At 47.5% G+C, this 21,014-nt stretch overlaps 2 protein-coding genes across 2 annotated transcripts; one reads left to right on the top strand and one right to left on the bottom strand.

Annotated features, from left to right (window-relative positions):
- Window positions 1–1,147: 1,147 nt before the first annotated feature.
- On the top strand, window positions 1,148–9,634 carry Tgoln2 (trans-golgi network protein 2). Its single transcript, XM_059257999.1, has 4 exons — window positions 1,148–1,241; window positions 1,479–2,401; window positions 3,676–3,759; window positions 6,012–9,634. Exons 1-4 carry the CDS (start codon window positions 1,196–1,198, stop codon window positions 6,015–6,017), a joined length of 1,059 nt encoding a protein of 352 aa, XP_059113982.1. The 5' UTR covers window positions 1,148–1,195; the 3' UTR covers window positions 6,018–9,634.
- Retsat (retinol saturase) lies at window positions 9,627–20,966 on the bottom strand. The gene is made up of 11 exons (XM_059257997.1): window positions 20,674–20,966; window positions 17,748–17,930; window positions 17,201–17,442; window positions 16,065–16,266; window positions 15,056–15,253; window positions 13,426–13,545; window positions 12,271–12,409; window positions 11,878–11,987; window positions 11,632–11,798; window positions 11,355–11,514; window positions 9,627–11,111 (listed from the first exon to the last, which is right to left on the bottom strand). Exons 1-11 carry the CDS (start codon window positions 20,840–20,842, stop codon window positions 10,972–10,974), a joined length of 1,830 nt encoding a protein of 609 aa, XP_059113980.1. The 5' UTR covers window positions 20,843–20,966; the 3' UTR covers window positions 9,627–10,971.
- Window positions 20,967–21,014: the final 48 nt, after the last annotated feature.

Here is a 21,014-nt window from a genome sequence, read left to right as displayed (position 1 = left end):
AAAGTATATTTCTTTTAAAATTCTGCTTTGTTATTTGAATTATTAAGAATCTATTACTGCCAGACGGTGGTGGCACACGGCTTTAATCCCAGCACTCAGGAGGCAAAGACAGGCGGATCTCTGAGTTTGAGGCCAGCCTGGTCTACAGAGTGAGTGAGTTCCAGGACAGCCAGGGCTACACAGAGAAACCCTATGTCGGAAAAAAAAAATTACTAGGGTGAGGCAGAGTTCTTGTCTAGTGTACAAAGTTATGAGTTTGATCCCCAGTACCCCATAAATTGGGTTTGGGGATACAAGCCTGTAATTAGTAGGAAGGTAAGAAGATCCAGGTCTTCCTCTGTTTGGTTAACAAGAGACCTTATGTCCTGGACTGGAGAGATGGCTCAGCAGTTAGGGGCATTTGCTGCTCGCCACAGGACCAGAGTTCAGTTCCTAACATCCATGTAGATGTTTGAAACCGCTTGTAGCTCTAGCTCTGGGGGATCCGACGTCCTCGGCTGGCCTCCAAGGGCACCCGCGCACAGGTGGTACACACAAATGAAAAAATCTTTGCTATCGTATGTCTTAAATAAATAAATGGCCCGAGAGGGGCGTGGTGAGACACATGTAATCCCAAGCACTTCGGAGGCAGGAGCTTGAGGCTAGCTAGCCTGTCTACAAAGCAATACCGTCTCAGACACAAAAATTTAGGAAAAAAAAAATCCATCCGTGGTAAATTCAGAGGGCCCTAGGTACCCTCAAGAAAGGGATTAGGACCGGGAACGAAAGTGACGAAGTGTTTGTTTCTAGACGGGAAAGACCCGAACAGATTACATTTTTGTGTGGCGTGAGACAAGCACCACCAGCATCGGAGAAGCCAGGAACACCGGCAGACGACGCAGCGAAGCGGCTCCCGGCCCCGCGACCCCACATCACGAGCCACGAGGGGTGATGCAGTGCCTGCCGGTCAGAACAGTTTCCAAAGCACGTGGACCAGTAAACAGGAGAGGGACTGCGGGGCCCGTCAGAGAGCTGAGAAAAAGAGGAAGGCAGAGCGGACCTGACGCCCGGCACACTAGCGGAACCCCATAGCCCCGCCCCGGGGCGGGGCTGCGCCGGAAAAGGAACAGCCCACCGGAAAGGGAGGGGCCACGCGCTCCAAGTCCCTTGCGCCGCTCTCACGTCAGCAGTAGAGGGCGGAAGCGCAGACTACAGGATGCGGTTCCTGGTTGCGTTGCTCCTGCTGAATGTCGCAGTGGCGAGTAAGACCCCCCCCGTCCCTCCCCAAGCTCACCCCACTCTCTCCCTTAGGTTCCCCCGTCTTCCCCTGGGCGGGTCGCTACCGGAGCTGGCGTCCTCCTTGCCTGACCCGACTCTGGCCATCTCCGCTCTTCTCCCATTCGGCCATCACCACGGAGCTCTTCCAGCTCGGAGACGTCAAGCCCCCTTCTCTTCTCCCGGCCTTGTCTTCCGAGGACTTACTGCTTTTTCTGTTTCAGGAACTGACTCGCCGCCTGCTTCTACGACACGCGCCACCCCAAGTCAAGATAATCCTCCGGCTCAGCCTTCTATAGAAAAAGACTCCGGTCAGCCCCCCGCGTCCCCGCCGCCTGAGAAAAAAGCGTCTTCTAAGCAGGAAGAGCCTGGCGGGCAGACCGCGCAGGGGCAGACCGCGCAGGGGCAGACCGCGCAGGGGCAGACCGCGCAGGGGCAGTCGTCCGCTAACGGAGGCCCGGAGACTCCGGTGGAGCCGACTGCGGCAGCAGTTGCCAGTTCGGCGGGATCTGGACAGCAGGTCGCTGCAGCCGTTCCCCCCGCAAGAGAGCCGGTTGGTCCCAAAACTCAGCCCGAGAAAGCACAAACCAAGTCAACTGGGACTGCACAGCAGCCCCCGCCAGCCGACCCCAAACAGGAGGCGCCTGAGCAGAAGCCCGCAAAAGATGATCCCGAGAAGTCCACAAAAGCTAATTCGGACAAGCCCATCTCCAAACCCTCCTCAGATAAGGAGACTCCCAAGATTGACAAAACCGACCTAGCTGAACAAGGACAGAAACCGACGCTTACTTCCAAAACTGAATCTGGGGAGAGACCGGCAGGGGACTCCGACTTCTCTTTAAAGCCAGAGGTAGGAGACAAGTCTTCAGAGCCTACTGAAGATGTGGAAACCAAGGAGACTGATGAGGGTGATACAGAGCCAGAAGAGGGCTCACCACTTGAAGAAGAGAATGAAAAGGTGTTGGACCCTTCCTCCAGTGAGAACCGAGAGGGGACACTTACGGATTCTATGAATGGGGAGAAGGAGGACTCTTATAAGGACAATTCTGGAAACACCAGTGCAGAAAGCAGCCATTTCTTTGCATATCTGGTGACCGCAGCTGTTCTTGTTGCTGTCCTCTATATTGCTTACCACAACAAACGGAAGGTAAGAGGAGACTGGGATTTCCCTAACCCTGAGAGCTTGGCGCATGGGCAGCTGTCTGTCACTCATCGGCGTGTGAGCTCCAAGCATTTGAAGAGCGACTTCAGTTTTTCCTCAGACCCTGTTAGGGCTTACAAAACTCTAGTTTTGTAAGTCATGTGTTTTCATCATGTGACCTGTTTCCTGTGACTTCTGCTGTAAAGTGCCAAGTTGGACATGAATCATGACCTGACCTAATTGAGATTCTCCTCCCACAACTTGGAACTCAGATCTTTCACAGCCTTTGCGGACCTGAGTTCTTGATATGTAGACCTCTTCCCTTTTTCCCATGCTTGAGACAGTTACCACTTCTAGCTTCCATCCCAACTGTCTTCCATCTGTGGACAGAATGTTTTCAGTTACATGGGCTCTAATACCAGCAGCGGAAAGCCCACGGACAGCTCTTCTGCCAACCAACAAGAGTTGGAGGCAAACCTAGAAACTGCTTACATGTCTTTGAGGTTAAAGTGGCACCCATGTCCTTTAGAAACAACTCCGATGAGAAAATGATTGTATTTCCTAATGAGCCAAGAGATTTAGAAGATAATTCCAGTAACCTGATTTAATTAGGGAATTCAATTTGTGATGGCCATTGGGCGTATGGCTATAAAGAATGAGGGAAGACCATTAGTAAAAATGCATTCTTCATTCTCCATCCAAATGTTTATGATGAGTGCGGTAAATCAGAGTGAAGTTGTTGAAGCAACATGTAGGATAAAAACATGTATTTGTAGATAGGAAGCAATCGGTGATTATGAGCTTCCCCACCCCCACCCCCCCCACCCCCCCACCCCTCGCAAAGACCTGACCTAGAGCTCTTTGGCAAGGGGACTGACAGACCTTTGATTCTGTCCCTGCAGTTAAATCATACAGATGCCCATAGGCTACACCCTCCATCTGTTGATCCCTATTAAATAGTATAAAGGAGTTTCTTGTAACCGAGCTCCTTTTAAAATCTTTACAATTTTATTACTTTTGTGGTGCTGGAGGTTGAACTCAGGTATGTGCATGCTAGGCAAGCAATCTACTACAGTGCTATATCCTGTGCTTGATAAAGCATTTGCCTAGTATGCACAAGGCCTTATTTGAACTCCAGCACTGAAATGAGAGAGAGGGAGAATGCATAGACAATTTAAATAGGCCTCTTTGTGAATCTAGGTAGTTGCCTCTGATTTCAGGAACTGAAGAACATCATTACAGAGCCAAGTGTTCATTTGTTTTCTTTTTCCTTTCCTCAGATTATTGCTTTTGCCCTAGAAGGAAAAAGATCCAAAGTCACTCGGAGGCCAAAGGCCAGTGACTACCAGCGTTTGAACTTAAAGGTAAGGAAGGGGGAGCCAGGTCTAGGAGGGATGTGGAACTGGAGTTGGGCCAGTTCTGGGGATGCTGCTGTCAATGTCCCCAGCCCTTGGAGACTGCAAATAGGACCATCCATAGACTATATATTTATCTACAAATTTAGAGCTAGAAGAGGCCTTTCAGTACTTCTCACATTTGACAGATAAACAGATCTGCTTGGAAATGTGATTTTGTTTGTTTGTTTCTTTTATTTGTTTTTGTCCTGAGTTTCCACTCAGAGGCAACACCAGCACCTGATAGTAATTCCATATACTTTTAAACACTTTTGTACTAGTTTAGCTCTTGATACATGAGCATTGCAATAGACATTGAGCATTGTGATAAAAAGCCAAATCTGGAGCTGGAGGGATAGCTCAGAGGTTAAGAGCACTGGCTGCTCTTCCAGATGTTCTGAGTTCAATTCCCAGCACCCACATGGTGGCTCACAACCATCTGTAATAAGATTTGGTGCCCTCTTCTGGCCTGCAGGCAGAACACTGTAAACATAATAAATAAATCTTAAAAAAAGATCTGATTCACTAAGTGTGGGCTATGTCCTCATTTCTGGGGATCACCAGATGCTTCCAGACTACACTATGGGCAGCAAAGTCCCAGATCACAACTCTCTCAAAGCAGATGAGCCCAGAAGCACATAGACCTCACGTAACCCCACACGCAGGTCAACACTACAGGCTTCGCCTCCTTATTGTGGCCACTCTGTCTCTGCCAGGGAGAGGAGCCTTCCTTCCATCCCTCAGTAGCAGGAGCTGAGGAAGGTTCTCCCCACAGGTAACTGTATAGTCAGTCATATTAGCTGCTACCACAGGCACCTGCCCTGTTCTGTTAAGCAACAGGAAGGATATGGGCAAAGAAGAGTGGGTGACCCAGACAGGAACGATTCCGAGACTTCCTGCAGGGAACAGTTCACCTGTCCATTTCACAGCACCATAGACTAAGTCACTGCTCAGAGATCTGTCATAACTAGGTCAACTTCACAGGTAGCTCTAGCCTGCTACTTTCCTTGATAACTGACTTTTAAGGATTTTTCCTCCTGAATTTTGTTTTAGTTGGAAAGAAAACAATACACATGAAAATTACTCAGAACAATACAGGAGAGTATAAAGTAGAAGCCCTAATTCTACCTACCTGCCATCATTTGTTTCTTTATTAGCAGGTATTAATTACACAGTTTTACTACATGTTTTTGTGTGTGTGTGGTTTAGATAATATTTACCATCACCTTGTTACCCTTTCTTGTCCCCCTCTACATTTGTAACATTTTGGGGGTTTATTTGTTTCGCTTTATGTGTGTGTTTTGCCTGCGTGTATGTATATGTACCACAGGTGTGCCTGGTGCCAGTAGCAGTCATTGAATCCCCTGGAACTGGAATTAAGGATAGTTGTGAACTATTGTGTGGGTGCTAGGAAACAAACCCCACTCCTTGCAAGAGCAACATGTGCTCTTAACTGCTCAACTGTCTTTCCAGCACACTTTAAAAAAAAATTTATTTATTGGATATGAGTGACCTGTCTCCAGGCACACCAGAAGAGGTAATCAGATCCCATTACAGATGGTTTTGAGCCCCCATGTGGTTGCTGGGAATTGAACTCAGGACCTCTGGAAGAACGGCCAGTGCTCTTAACTACCGAGCCATTTCTTGAGCTCACAGTAGACTTTTTTAAAATGACCCAGTGAGTTTCCTTAGGAGTTGTTCACAGGAGCATGGGCACCTTACCAGTGGCTGCCCTGCTGAAGGAAGTATCTCTCATTCTCCTGTCAATCACTAGCTTATTTTGTTTTGTTTTTGTTTTTTAAGACAGTCTTTCACTGTATCTCAGGACTCATGATGTAATCTATGCTGGCCTCAAATTCATAATCCTTCTGCCTCAGCCTCCTAAGTGCTGGGATTACAGGTATGAGCCACCACATTAGCTAAATGTCTAACTTTCTAGTACATACTTTATTTCGAATTGATTTTAATATTCACTAATGTGACTCCTGTATTTTTATTCACTCTGTTTCGTGGTGGTGGATGAGTTTAATTCTGACATTTCGGGTTGGGGATTTAGCTCAGTGGTAGAGAAAGGCCCTGGGTTCGGTCCTCAGCTCCAGAAAAAGAAAAAAAAAAAGCCAATTCTGACATTTCACCTAAACCTCAGTTTCAAAATCATAACACTAGTATATTTCCCTGAAAAAGGTGAATGTTACCAATGGAATGTGTTGCTCTCATTTCAGCTTTGATTATTTTCTTGTCTGCAAGAACCTTGTCCTCCCTGCTGATTTGTTTCTGAATCAAGAGAATGAAAAGACTGACCTCCTCTGGGGTCTGGTGGCCAGTCTGGGCTGGCAGAGACGGGATTGCTTCAGGTGTTGCACCTGCACTTTGGTGACATTGTATTCTGGTGATGTTTTATTTACTTCTGTGTTCCCTTTTTGCTGATGTGTTCCATCATCCTTTCTTTCTGTGAGTGTGAGGAGGGAACATGTGGAAACGTGGCTGTGAACAAAGGAAGACCCCACCCTAGGCAGGCCACACGATGGACCACCCTCCCATAGCCTCTTTATCTTTGCAACTCTAGGAGGAAACTGCAGGGAGGTGCTTTCTAGACAAGGTGTAGAAGGTGGGATGCTTGTGGGCAGAGAGGGCTTTGAACACTTATTCTCTACAGAGGCCTCAGCTGCAAACCAGAGTAGCAAGTTTAAAGAGTGTTAAAGTCTGATCCATCTGACAGTCTGTATATTTTTCTGAAAGTTTGCACTCTTTGGTTGTACTAGCATAGAAGGGAACTTGGGGTTTCTGAAAGTAAAAACACTGTTCCATGGGCTTTCGTTTTGTTTTGCTTAATAAGGTGGTAATCATTGAACCAGTATGTTCTTGCATACAGTCACCCCAATAGGAAGGCACTCCTCGGAAAGGGGCAAGTTCCTGCTTTGTGGAAGGAAATACATAGAAGGGATTTGGTCTGCGTGAAAGAGAGTTTCCACAAACTCCATTTCCTTTATTGCCCACAGCAGATAGATAGATATTTAGGAACTACTACACTCTCCACATTTTTCCTTGCTCGGTTTAATGGTCCTCCCATCCAAGATGCCAAGTTAATGAGTAAAATCTTTTCTCTCCTGTGACACCTGGTCATGAAACTGTAAGAAACCAAGCAGGTTCCCTGACGTAACTGAGGATGTCTTGGATTATGCTGTCTGAAGTTTTATTCCAGTCTATATGGTCATGCCTAAAGAAAGAAGAGTCTCAGCTAATCTCAGGGATGTGGAAAGAATGGCAAGAGGGAAAATACGATGGGAGAAGTCAGTCTGAAGAAGAAACAGTCTGGAGTTCTTTCCCTGTGCTGACTGCAGCTTGTGCTTGAAGTAGAAGTTTGTATTCTTGGCAGGTTGCCTTCTGGAAATAAGATCATTGCTACCATTCTCTCAGCTGCGCACAAGTCTACTATTAACTTTCCAAGCTGAGGAAGCCTTTCTCAGTCTCCTTCAGCTTTCCCTAGCATCTCTTTAGCTCCCCTTTCCCGTTTTCTCTTCCTCTTTAGACCTGTTTGTACGCCTCGGCAGGCTTCCCTCCAGCCTGTCTGCACGCCCATACTTAATCCTGTCCTAGTTGCTCTTGCTTCCATCACTTGCTTCCTCCTCCTGACATTAGACTCGCCTTGGTCTGTTTTCCTCCTGTTTCTCAAGGTTACTCAGTTAACAGAGCTCCAAATTCAACAGCTCAGTCTCACCTTGTTCTTACACTTGGGAATAGTGGATGCTGGGGTCCATGCATGTTGACAGTTTGGGGGTGTCTCGCAAATTTGGCCTTATGGTGGGAAGGGAATAGGGTGCCCAAAGCCAGGTCTCTATTGCTTTGACTGTCTCCTCAACAAATCATCCATTTATCCTTTCTGACTCATCTTTATCTTTAGGATCTTAGGAAGCCTACTTCCCAAGAACCCACTTCTGCTATATGCTAAATAACTCAGCTACATTGTCTGGTTTTCACCCAACCAGAATTTCTCACTTGTACCTATGAAGTTCCTCTACCTATTGTTCAGTTTCTTTAATCATCTGAAAACTCCACACTGCAAACTAATAACATTTTTCTTATCACAGAAGTCCCTCCCCCCCCCTTTTTTTTAAAAAAGAAAGTATCTAAATATACTCTTCATTTTGTTCTCCTGACCTTTTCTCATGCCAGTTTTGGAAACATTGATCTTTCCAGAATGTGTGCCCTGGTCTGAAGCTTCTGTCTGAAGTTGTATTCTAGACTAGATTCTTTGGCTTCATCATTTAGGCCCACACTGCTTCTCTGCTTCTGCTCTCATCATTGCCTCTGTATTCCAGCTTCTCATGGTTGCTCTATGATTAGGCTTTCCCCTTCCTTTCAGCTTACCCAGGTCCTTGTGTTTTGAAGGACTCAGCTCACATGCCTATGTTCCTTCCTAGCTTCAACAGTGGATTGGCTTTTCTCATTCCACATTGATAGCTCTTTTTGTCTCCCTCATCTTGGAACTTCAACATGACTAGTTCTGATGTTGCTGTGGTCTCCCCAAGAAAACTAAGCCCTGAGAGACAGCCATTGTCTTTCTTGTATCTGTATAGTGTTGTGAAAACCCCCAGGGACTTAAGGGGTCAAATTTCTTTTTGGAGGTGTAACTGAAACCGGGGCTCACACAGCTCTTCCTGGCTACTGGTTCTGTGACCTTATACTTGTTGACTTTGCTTTTGAGAGGCAAGAAGATTGATTTTCAGGATCCAAGATTGCCAGCAAGTGGACATACACATGAAATATTGCCAGAGTCTACAAAGCCTCCCCCCTGGACTGCTGACAAATGTTTCTTGTGCTGACAGAGTACAGTGGAATTTGTTTCACTTGAAAAGCTCCACTGTAAGGAGATGGCTCCCACCAAAGAAAAGTCAGTTTCAGGACTGTTCTTTAAAGGTAGAATACTTGAAGCATATTTTCCTAGAGTGTGTAGCTGGTGATGGCCCAGCTGAGGCATCCATACCAGGGGCTGGGCTGGCATGTAGGAAGCCTCAAGCAGCACTCCTGTAGACTATTCTGAGCTTGCTCTCCTGCTCAGCTTTTGGCTGAAGGGCAATTTCTTAAGGGGAACCTGCTTGTCCTCGATGGTAATAGTTTATTTTCCTGCTATGGATTATAGAAGCCACTTCTGGACCAATCTAAGTGTGTTACTGTGTTGTTCCCTGACATAAACTCTTGCTAGGAAGGTTCAGTTTGGCATTGCCATAAGAAACCTGTGAGGAGTCAGGCGTGGTGAAGGAAGTCTTTAAACCTAGCACTCAGGAGGCAGAGGCAGGAGGATCACTGTGAGTTTGAGGCCAGCCTGGTCTAGAATAGCAAGTTCAAGGCAGCCAGAGTTATACACAGTGAGAGCCTGTCTCAAAAAACAAAAGAAAGCTGTAAAGAGATGTTGAGGTTTAATCTAGCTACATCAGGATGACTCGATTCCTTTAGTTCCCTGCTCAGATGTGACTCTCCTAAGTATTTTAGCTTAGAAACTCTGTAGTTTGAGAAACTCCTCAGCTTGCATAACATAGCAACCTAGCCATGAAGGTGGCCTCCTCACACTGTGATCGGAATTTAATTCAAACCACCATGTTAAGTAAATGAGTGACTGTTGAAATTATTTTCCTTGTTTTGTTTACTCATTAGTAGACTGCCACTGTTAGTCATGTTTTGTATTTTCACCTTTTTTGTAACTTAATGGTTTAATTTTATTTTTTTAAAGCTTATTGTGGTATAATAAGTATTTTTCAGTATATTTTACTGAGCTTCTGTAAATGGCATCTCAGTGTTTCATGTCATTATTGAGCAAAAACCAAAATAAACTTCAGATATCAAAGCATTGAAACATTACATGTATTAATTCTATATTTAAATGAACTAAAATTGGTACCTGTTTAACATAAGTGAAAGGTTTTACACTTTTACCCACTTTCCCATTTATTCATATAGTTGAGAATCCCTATTCTAAAATCCAAAGCAAGCTTTTTTAATAACATGAACTCATATGACAGGTCATAGAATGCTCATAAATTTTCAAAATATAAGATATCATGCCTGGTCTATGTATGTGAAACTAATGAAATTGAGGTTAGTCCTGGATCCCATTCCCCAAGTTATCGCATCAGTATGCAAATACTACAAAATCTTAAGGAATTCTGATTCCAAGCATTTTGGGAAACAATACTCGGTTTTTACTATATGCCAGCAACTACAAATGCCATCTCTAGGCTCTGTGCACATTGGGCTTCCTGTATTTGGGCCCAGTGTTTCCACTCTTGTCCCCTCCCTACCAGGCTGGCCATTCTCTAGTCAAAATCTCATTTTGTTGGTGCAGTGGTGTCTTTTGGTATGTCTTTGATTGGAACGCTCCTTCAGCCTGCTTCTATCAGAGGACAAAGCTTAAGGCTGAGAGCTTCTTGGCTCACTTTGAGAGAGCTGGCCCCCAAACCCATGCTAGTCATCCTTCCCATTGACAGACGGACAGCAGCATAACACTGTAGGAGCACAACAGGGTAGGAGCAAAAAACTTCAGGGAGGACTCGACCAATAGCCTACTGGACCTACTCTACCAGCCAACACCCTCAGGGGTTCTGGGAGCCTGACCCTTGCTCAGTGTTGTGTGCGGAAGGCATGGGAGCATTCTTCATCGTGAGACAATGCAGCCCACACTAGGCCTTCAGTAGAAACGAAAGGTGCAAAGGAGAAGAGCTACTAGTTTTTTTTAGTATTTGACATGGGATTGGATTTTTTTATATTGCATACAAATTATATATATTTATACAAATTTGAGATTGATTTTGTTAGAAAATGCTGTACATATATTTCTAATCTTGTGTAAGATATTGTACCTATACAGTTCATTTAACAGTGTAATGCAATTTGCTAATCCTTGAGTGATATTATTATCAACTACTAGGATATAAAGAAATGAAAGTTAGTTAGACATTACAATCAAACTTGTAGTAATATTAGGTGTGTTTACAAGGTTAAGCAGAGATATATTTTATGCAGCCCACACTAGGCCTTAAGTAGAAATGCAAGGTGCAAAGGTGAAGAACTCCATTTACAGCAGTTATAGAAACAAAGTGGTTTTGGGTATATGCACAAGGAAGTGCTGCAGGAGGACGCCACGAGAAAGGCGTTGGGGAAGGTGCCATTCCTCTGGCCTATCTCTGACTACTTCTTCTTCTTTTGTGCCCGGACCTTTGAGCCAAGAGCCCGCAGATCTGAGTACAAGTTCCGCTTCAGGATGGCGCTGCTGCACAGAATGGCCCCTTGTAGGGCCCCCATCAGCCCACAGGTGAAGATATCTTGGCCTAGAAGGCAAAAACGGTGACCCATGAAATGTCTACCCATATGAGGATAGAGCAAGGGTTCTTGTGTTCATCCCTCCACATCAAGGCCACCCAAAGAGAGACAGCTTCAGCACGACCCCAGGACTGTAGTCGGCCAAGGCAGCCCAGCTCCTGGCATGGGAGCTGAAGGGGACAAGGAGCCCTGAGGATGGGAACAGAAGACTGCCAGGGAAGCCCAGATTCTAGCAAAGTGAGGCACTGTACCTGTCAGGTAGAGGTTGGGGATGGGGGTTTGGGCTCTTAGGGAAGCCACTGCACGAGGATGCAGACGAGCCAGGTCGTGGTCAGCCCCATAGGTAGCACCTCGGGGAGCAGCCAGATAATACTGGTTGGTCAGTGGGGATCCTCCAGTCACACTGTCCACCTAAGGAGGCAAAAGAGCAGGGCAGAGTGAGCAAGGGAACTGCAGGGGCTGCGCCTTCCTTGGGACTCTTGTTACCTCAGGCTTTATCCCTGAACCCAAGAAAAGACAAAGCACTACCTTGCCCTCCAGCTGCGGGAACAGTTTCATGACCACGGACATAGAGGCTTCCAGGAAGGCGCTTTTGAGTGTCTCGTAGTCAGCACTCCGCTTGCCCTTCGGCTCCTCCTGCCACTCCTCAAACCACTCAAAGGCCATGGGTACCAGCATAGTCATTGTGGACCGGTCTGCAGGTGTAAGGCCATGTTACTGCAGCCTGGCCCTCCCTTGCCCCACACCCAACTCCCCCTGGACCTAGAGCCCTACCTGGGAATCGGTCCTCCCAGGTTGGGTCTTTGCTTGATGGGAAGGCAATGAAAATAAGGGGAATGTGTTCTGGAGCCTTTTCCTTGGGCATAGAGACATAGCGTTTCATCCTGTGGATGAGGGGGTGTGTGATTGCCAATCTCTAGGCCACCCCCCTACCCCACCCCTGCCCAAAGCCACCAGCACCACCTAAAAGATGGTTCATACTCCCCACGGGGTGAAACAGACACAGCTTTGGGATAAAAAGCCTTTCTAGGAGTAAACGGGGGACTGTGCACCTCCTCCCTCAACACATATCCTCCTGTTTATCCCTAGAACCGTGTCGAGGGTGGAAGCGGGGTGTTGTGGTTAAGGTCCAGTGCCATCAGTCCTCCCCAACCCCTCACATCTTACGCCTTGTCCATGTCTGTGTCAAAATAAACATAGTAGTTGGTGCACGGAAGCTTCAATTCCTCCTTGGTGCCTCTCAGGCAGACGAAAACGGAGAACATGCTCATGCCGGGCCGAACCATTGCCAGCTGCTTCTTCACATCTGGAGAGAGCCAGTGCGGATTGCACTGCAGGAGCTGTGGCCAGACCGCTACTCCCTGCCAGGACAGCCTTTATCCTTTAAAAGATGTTCCCTTTTCTGATCTGCAGCTTGCTACTCAGCTGCCAGCTAGGGTAGAGACCTAGCCATTTTTATAGCTATTTCTCCAGGGACCTGCTCTTCTGTCTCTTCCTGACCATGTCAAACAGAGCCTCAGACTCTTTCCACCTCTGCTCTGTGCACCTTTAGACATAGGTGCTGGCTCCCAGCACAGCTAACTCAGCACCTCTGGACAATCAGGCTGTCTCCATCCTCTTCTTTAGATGTTTAGATTTTTTCTTTTTTTTAATTGTAGGTGTGCATGGATAAGTGCATGTCTGGATGTGCAGGGTGAAGTCAGAGGACAACTTGGTTATCTTCTTCCACTCTTGAGGATCTAACTCAAATCACCAGACTTAGCAGAAAGTGCTTTTTTACCCTTTGAACCATCTCAATGGCCCTTGTTTTGTTTGTTGAGGCAGGGTCTCATGGAGCCAAGGATGACCTTGAATTTCCTATCTTCCTGCCTCCACTTTCAGGGTGCTGGGATTACAGCCAAATCCACCACCGCTGTCTTGCCTGGTTCTGGGGATCAAACCCAGGGCTTGATGCATGCTAGGCAAGCGCTCCTCAACTGAATTTCACCCCCAGCCCTCTTCCGCCCTTTAAGTGAGTCCCTTTCTGTTAAAATCCCAGTTTCTCAGGCAAAGGAAGGCAAATATACAGGCTTTGGTTTCTCAGCCTGAAGTATAGAGTCCAGACATTTGCATCTGACAGAACAGGGCCCTCAGAGCTCTGCCGTTGCCTCTGTGAAGGGCCTATTCCCCTGTGTGGTCCTGGGTTCCCCATATGTAAATGTTATGGTGCTGGTAACACAGACCAGAGATAGACAGTCAGAGAGGTGCCCAAGAAGAGTTATAACCCAGGCTGAGTTGTAAGCTCCACAGATGAAATGTCAGTTCGGAAGACCAGCCTCTTACCTGGCAGACAGCGGACACTCTCGGGCAGTAAGTGCTGGTAGGTGTTGAACAGTCCTGCACTGGAGATGACAATGGGACAGTGGATGTTCACCAGCTCGTGTCCCTTCTTCACGCTGACACCTGCAGGCACAAGAAGTTGGCTGAGCTGCTGGGAGTGCAAGAAGAAAAGGGCCTGCACCCTTCTCCAGATCTCTCTTAAGTGTTGTGGGATATTTGATCACACTATTGCGACTGCATTAATTAAATAAAATCAACTTTGGGTCAGGAGGCCGACTGAGCAACTAGCTGACAGAAAGTAATCACAGAGAGTCATAGGGTGTCTGTAAGATGATAAACGCACGGGAAGTAGTAGGAGGGGCTTAGTGTAGCATGGGTTCTCTTGTTTTGGTAGAGCAGAAGAATGCTCTCTTTTGGAGATGCCAGCAAAGAGAGGTCGGCTAGCTGCTACTCAACCTCTCTGAGCTTACCCCAGCCTTTGACCCCCAAGTCTCACTGATAAGTAGAACGATACAGACTTAGTTAAACGCTGTATTTAGTGGCAGCAACATAGCCAGTGTCTGCGGGAACAGAATTCCTGCCAGGCCGCGGTGTGAGTAGCTGGGCTGCTGCCAGAGAAGAGGGCCAGGAACTTCGGAGCCACGTTTGCTGGCTAAAACAGCGGCAGATTAAGCGCAGCCTCTGTGCCAATGGAAAAACACTTAAGGGCTGGGGATGTAGCTCAATGGTATAGCCCTTGTCTAGCATGTGTGAGGTCCTAGGTTCAGTGCACCCCTACCCCCCATAAAACAAATAAAATCCAGGAAAGCCTCAAATACATTTCTAAAAGGCTATAGTTGTAGTCATGGCATGGTGACATATGCCTGTAACGCTAACATTTAGGAGGTAGAAGCAGGACAATCAGGAGTTCTAAGGACAGCCTCAGCTAGCTAGTGAATCTGAGGCTAGCCTGGACCACATGAGACCCTGCCTCAAAAGATGAGTTCTGTCTATAGCCACACTATCCAGATGTCTCCTGGGGCAGACCCTACTTTCTCAGCCCTGGAAGTTCCACAGCAAAGCGGGCCTGGGCTCAGCTGCGTCTGTGCTCAACTTCTCCTCCAGCTCTTCCCGCCCACCCGTATGGACTTGCTTATCTTTAGCCAGGTCTTGCCGTCCCAAGAACACTGGTTCTATGGAGTCCCGGGCCTTCCTTCACTGCTGCCAAGTTCTATGTCCACAATACTCCCCAGATGACTCAACCTTCATGAAACACCAAAGTTTCTGTGATCTGCTGTAGCCTGTGTGTCCAGCGTCATCTCTGGCTATTCTCATAAAACCATTATGCCAAACCTGATCTTTTGTAAAAATTGTATTTTTCTTCCTTTATTTTGTGTGGGGGTGAGGTGCTGCAGTCCACATGTGGAGCTCAGAGGACAGCTGGCAGGGTCAGTTCCCTCCTTCCAACATGTAGACTGCAGGAATCAAACTGAGGTCATCAGGTCTAGTGGCTGGAACATTATCCACTGAGCTATCTCAGCAGCCTAGACTCCAGCCTCTTACCTTGTATGAACAGGCTGGCTCATCTATAGGGAGACCCCAAGTCTCCTTCACCCCAGCCCACGGACCCCATGGCCCAGTGCAGCTCTCTTACCACAGGCTCGCCCATCAGAGTCCAGCAGCACACTCTGTACAGTGGCATGGGTGAGGACTGCACCCCCGGCCCGCTGAATCACGGGGATGATATGGAAGGCAATCTCACTGGAACCTCCTCGGGGGTAATATGCCCCTTGTAGGTAGTGGTCAACCAGCAAAGCATGCAAGGAAAAGGTCGTGTGGCTGGGGGTTACTCCTACAGAAGGAAGAAGGAAAGCAAAGGTGAGCAGGCAAAAGCAGTCACTTGGCGCCATGCAGGAAGAAACAGGACTTCCTGTGAAGGGCCACCTGAGTCCATCCCAGGACCCAAATGCTCCCGAAGGCCCAGGGAAGATACACGTTTATTGGGAATATAAATAACACTCCCCGAAAACCACTACCCTGCCAAGACCAAGGAAGTCACTGACACTGTTGGCTAAAGAGACAAATTGCCCTGGAGCAGTGTGACAGTACATGCCTACAATCTCAACACTCAAAAGCTAAAATGGAAGGATCACTGATTCAAAGCCAGACTCGGCTACGGAGAGTTCCAGACCAGCCTGAACAAAGTCCGAACCTGTCTCAGAGGAGTGAGGGATGTGGGGGAGAAAATGTACTAGGAATGTAGCTCAATTAGCAGGATGCTTTCCTAGCATGCAGGAAGGTCTGATTTGATCTCCAGCACCACATAAACCAGGCATAGTGGCAAATACCTATAATCCTAGCACTAGCGAGGTGGAGGCAGAAGGATCAGGAATTTAAAGGCATCCTTGACTACAAGAATGCAAAGCTTGCCCAGAAGACAAAAAGGAAGAGAAAAAGGAAAAAGAAAAGGGAGAAGAAAAATCTACAAAGTAGAAAAAAGAGAATTTCTACCAGAGTCCAGCAGGGGTCAGACTTCTCAGCCCTTATCCACAAACTCCAGCAGACCTTAGTCTATTCTGGCTTGTCAGCTAGGCACATGGGAAAGAAAGACCAAACGTTGGGAGGGCAGCAGCTTAGAAGAGCCTGGGCCAGTAGCCACCCACCATAAGTGGGGAAGATGTAGCTGAGAACAGCCTGGAGCTCGGGGGAAGCCCCGAGCTGCTGCAGGACCTCGGCCAGGCTCTGGGTAGATGCTCGGCAGAAGGGAGAGAAACGAGTCAGCAGCCCAAGCTTGTTGAGGAGCTGAGTCAAGGTCAACGGGAGGAATTTCAGTAGGATGGCATGGAAGACTCCACGGGATACCACCTGGGGAAAAACGGGTAGAGTGAGTCTTCGAACCGCTGTACCTAGTGTGCCTAGCCACCACTCCAACAGCCAGCACTGCCTGCAGGCCCAGCAACACTTACTTGTGGCTGAATTTCTGGACTTAAAAAAATTTAAGCTGGGCAGGCATGGTGGCTCAGGCTTGTGATCCCAACAGTTGAGAGGCTAAGGCAGGAGGACTGCCATGAGTTCAAAGGCAACCAGAGCTACACACTGACACCCAAGCCAGGACTACATAGCAAGACTGTCTCCCTCCCCAAAAGCAATAACAGCAAATAAATGGACCCTAAATTTTTCTCATTCTTCACACTACAATGAGACTATATTTGCTCTTCCATTTCTTGCTCAAAAAAAAAAAAATGGTTTTTCACATGGAGTCCCATATATATCCCAGTGACCTTGAACTCCTAATCCTCCTGCTTCTGCCTCCTGAGTACTAGGATTACAGGATACACCACCAGGTCCAGTTTAAGGGGTGCTGGGGATCTACTTCAGAGTCCTGTACATGCTAATAAGCATGAGCCATTTCCAGCCCTCAAATTCCTTTCAAACATCCTGGTCCATGTGTGATTGATGGCATACACCCAGCAGAAGCAGGGGGATCTCTCTAAGTTCCAGGCCAGTGAGGGCTACATTGTGAGACTCTGTCTCAAAATTCACAAACAAGGAGTCTGGTTCATCTCAGGACTCCCTCAAAGCCTGACTTCCCAGGGGTACCATCTAGAGGCCAGAGTGAGGGTAGCAGCTGAAGAGTCTGGCAGGGTGCAGGCATATACAAGTCTACACTAGATTCAAGACAGACATGACTAGTCCTGCCTGCCTCCCCAACTCGGTCCCTCCCAACCAGTTACTTCACCAATGAAAAAGTCAGTCTTGTTGGACATAAACTGGGGATGCTGATCATGGTGCACGCTACCTTGACTAGCTCCATGTACTTGTCAATGACAGCTTCTTCCTTGGGGAACTTCTCCTTAAGGCCCTGGATGTATTCTTTCCTCCCACTGTACATGGGAAACTCCTTTCGGCCATCGGGCCCTTCTAGTATCATCATGTCAAAAGGGGAGGCCATGGGGGCCCAGTCCAGCTGCCCTTCAGTGATCTGGTCCAAGATAAAACGGCCAGGGTTGCCTTCCTGCATGTTTCCAATGTAATGGATTCCTGTTGGGAGGTGGAAAGAAAAGGAGGCACAGAGATAAGGGGGTCGGGCCCTGGAAATGTGCCAACCAAGGAAGAGGTTGCCCTGCCTGGCCAAGTTCATGCCCAGAGAGGGCTGCCCACCCTTTCTACAGGAATGTGCCAGAACATATACCACCCAATGCTTGCCAGGCCAGACAGAAATGGAGATGCCCAGAAAGAAGTTGGGACCTCCAAAACATAGAGGTGCCCCCATATTACTCCACAGTGCCCATTCCTAGCCTTCTAAAGACAGCCATGATCCCAACCCTTTTCCACATAAGCCTTACCAGTGTCAAATTCAAGGCCATTTTCCCCGAAGGTATGACAGCAGCCTCCTGCCTTGCTATGTTGTTCCAGTACAAGGACTCTTTTGCCAGCTTTAGCCAGAATCGCAGCTGAGGCCAGCCCCCCAATGCCACTGCCGATCACCACGGCATCGAGCTTCTCTGGTACTCGCTTGACTGAGAACGCTGTAGAACGGAGGAGACAGAGGTGGGCTTCTCAGATGAGAAGCCGGAGGGGACTTCTCTAGCTTGTACTATGTACAAGGCAAGCTGGGCATGGTGGTGCACTCCTGTGATGCCAGCACTTGGAAGGTGGATTAGGAGTTCAAGGTCATCCTGAGTTATACTGAACTGGAGGCCAGCCTGAGCTCATTAGACACAGTCTCAAAACAGGACAGACCCGTCTAGGGCAGTTCAGCACAGAATTCTTGGTTAAGATGTCTCAAAATACTTTATCAGGGAATACTCAGGACCAGGCAGGCAAAATAAACAGTGATGAGCTGGGTCTTAACCCCTACTATGTACTTGGGGATTTTTATGCCTTTCAAAGAAAGTAGGAATCAGCTAACTACTGTAGAACAAAACCAGAAAGATGGCACCAGTACACGCATTGTAATCTAAGTGGAGACATTTCTATGAATGCAAGCAAGGAGAGGAAACAACGGGTGTGCGTGCGTGCGTGCGTGTGTGCGTGCGTGCGTGCGTGCGTGCGTGCGTGCATGCCTGCGTGCATGCCTGCGTGCATGCCTGCGTGCATGCCTGCGTGCATGCCTGCGTGCATGCCTGCGTGCGTGCGTTGGTGGCTCAGGGAACTGAGTTTCTTTGGAAGAGGCAAGGTCAATGCATGCCAATGGAGGTGGGGCAGGCAGGGCTGCTCAGAGCTGTTATTCTGAGAAGTCACACAGCACCAGCCACAAAAGGAGGACCGCTGGTGTGGCAGGACACCGAACAGACCCAAACTGGGAAGCACATCCAACACAAGACTTGGTTTTTGTTGTCTTCTCCTGTTCTCTTCCTTCATTTCCCCCTTGATTTATTTTCTTTCCTTGATGTGGGTTTTTTGGAGACAGGGTTTCACTATGTAGCCCTAACTGGCCTGGAACTCCCTATGTAGAGATCCACCTGCCTCTCCTCCCCAGCACTGGGATTACAGGAATGTGCCACTATGTCCAGCAAAACCTGTTCATTAAAAATCACTGCCCAGTTACAATTGAAAAAAAAAATTAAAAAAAAAAAGAAGAAAGAATAAAGTCAGGCTGAATCGATGGCTCAGCCATTAAAAGCAACTGGCTGCTCTTCCAGAAGACTCGGGTTCAATTCCCAGCACCCACATTGCAACTCAAAACTGTCCGTAACTCTAGTTCCAGGGGATCCAACACCTCCACACCAATGTTCATAAAATAAAATTAAATAATTTTTTTTTTTTGGCTTTTTCAAGACAGGGATTCTCTGTGTAGCCTTGGCTGTCCTGGAACTCACTCTGTAGACCAGGCTAGCCTCATAGACTCGCAGAGATCTGCCTGCCTCTGCCTCCCAAGTGCTGGAATTAAAGATATTCACTGCCACCACCATGATAAATTAAATAAATTTTTAAAAATAAAAAAGTTCTTTCAGTGTTAAAAAAAAAAAAAATCACTGCCCAAGGCCAGGTATAGGGGCTCACAGCTTTAGTCCTAGCACTCAGGAGGCAGAGGAAGAAGAATCTCAGTGAATTCAAGGCCAGCCTGGTCTGTATAGCAAGTTCCAAGACAGCCAGGACTACATAGAGACACTGTCTCAAAAACAAAACAAAACAAAACAAAACAACAACAACAAAACCCAAAAAACACTGCTCAAGGCATGGTGGTTTATATCTGTAATCCCACCGTCTGTAATCTTGCTGATGGCAGGAGAATCACTATGAATTTGAGGTATGCTTGGCCTACGTAGCAAGTTCTACGCTAGCCTGGAATACAAGTATAAGATCTTCACCCCTCCCCAAATACACAAACAGTAACAATAAAATAACTGGGTGTGGTATGCCTTATGAAGTAGACACACAAGGACCAGGAGTTCAAGGTCAGTCCCCAGTAGTGAGTTGAGGCTAGCCTAGGCTAAAATTTACAAGCAAGAGGCCCCTGGAGGTCAAACAAGAGATCCTTGTTTGTTTTCTGAAGGCTTTACATTTGAGGTTTTTGGTTGTTTTTGGTGTAGAGACAGGTCTCATTGTATAGTTCAGGCTGGAATTAAAATGTTATACCACTTTTCCCAGCTCCAACATTTCCTTAAAACCCTGAAGGCCAGGCATGTTGATGCATGCTTGTGATCCCATTATCCTGTAGGCAAAAGCCAAAGGACTGCTCCGAGCCTGACCCTGGGCTTCATAGTGAGTTTGAAGCCAGCTCTGGTGCAAAAGGGAGCCCTGTCTCAAAAACACAAAAACCAAAAACCTTGGAAGCAACTCTACACGTGTTTTAATGATGGCTGGTTGACTGAAGGGTAAGATTCTTATCCCGAAGCAGTAGTGAAACACAGAAGTTTTATAGTCAAGTTTCAATCCTATTAACTGAGACTACTACACTTTTCCTGTCAAACCGCTTGCTGGGAAAATTTTCTGTGCTGCTCCTCAATACCCCCGAGCTTGCACAGGAGCATAGGAAAAAGTTGGTTCTAGAACCAAGTAGGGGAAAGGTGTCTTATTCTGTGTGAGCTGTTAGCTGAACAGATTCCAACGGGACGAGCTGGGACTAGGTTATGCCAACATCTTGGCGTGCCAAGGGTAATTAATGCCTGCACCCAAACCTTCAGGAGCAAAGAACACTGAGAAGTGGAGCCTCCGTGTGTGAGTTTTCCCCGTACTTTTTTTTTTTAATGGGGAGACGGAGGTCCGTGCCCTGCATGAGCAGAAGGCCCGAGAGCAGTCCTGGAACCCACAGTCCCTCCAGCTGACCTTGTTTGATAACCTTCTTCCTGGCCTCCTTGTCGGTCACCAGGGGTTCAGGTGGCCGCTTGACATCCTTGGCGAAGGGGTTCGGGGAGCTTCCGCCGAAGAGACCCACGTAAACTCTGCGGAGGGCCGCCAGCAGCAGCACGGCCAGCAGTAGTACGGCGACCCACATCTTGCTTCGTGGGCTCGGAAGAATGCGTCCTTTCCGTCTGAGCTCGGTTTTTATGACTGAAGCTCCGCCCCACTAGTTTGTTGTTGGAAGAACACCAAAGGAGGGTCCAGGAACTTTGACCAATGCCCTCGCAAAACTGATGAAGTTTGTCCATCCTGGCTCTTCATATGAC

Source organism: Peromyscus eremicus, chromosome 3, assembly GCF_949786415.1.
Source record: "Peromyscus eremicus chromosome 3, PerEre_H2_v1, whole genome shotgun sequence".
NCBI classification, from domain to species: Eukaryota; Metazoa; Chordata; class Mammalia; order Rodentia; family Cricetidae; genus Peromyscus; species Peromyscus eremicus.
The sequence above is the reverse complement of the archived record's forward strand: the minus strand, read 5'-3'. Positions and strand labels throughout refer to the sequence as shown.

Bases quoted from the DNA above. Each gene is read 5' to 3' on its own strand.
- Tgoln2 (XM_059257999.1), top strand. From the start codon at position 1,196: ATGCGGTTCCTGGTTGCGTTGCTCCTGCTGAATGTCGCAGTGGCGA. The intron at 1,242-1,478 runs GTAAGACCCCCC...TTTCTGTTTCAG, and splicing joins GCTGAATGTCGCAGTGGCGA to GAACTGACTCGCCGCCTGCT. The intron at 2,402-3,675 runs GTAAGAGGAGAC...TCCTTTCCTCAG, and splicing joins CTTACCACAACAAACGGAAG to ATTATTGCTTTTGCCCTAGA.
- Retsat (XM_059257997.1), bottom strand. From the start codon at position 20,842: ATGTGGGTCGCCGTACTACTGCTGGCCGTGCTGCTGCTGGCGGCCCTC. The intron at 17,443-17,747 runs GTAAGGCTTATG...ACCTCCCAACAG, and splicing joins TGGCCTTGAATTTGACACTG to GAATCCATTACATTGGAAAC. The intron at 11,112-11,354 runs GTACAGTGCCTC...TTTGCCTTCTAG, and splicing joins CCCCAACCTCTACCTGACAG to GCCAAGATATCTTCACCTGT.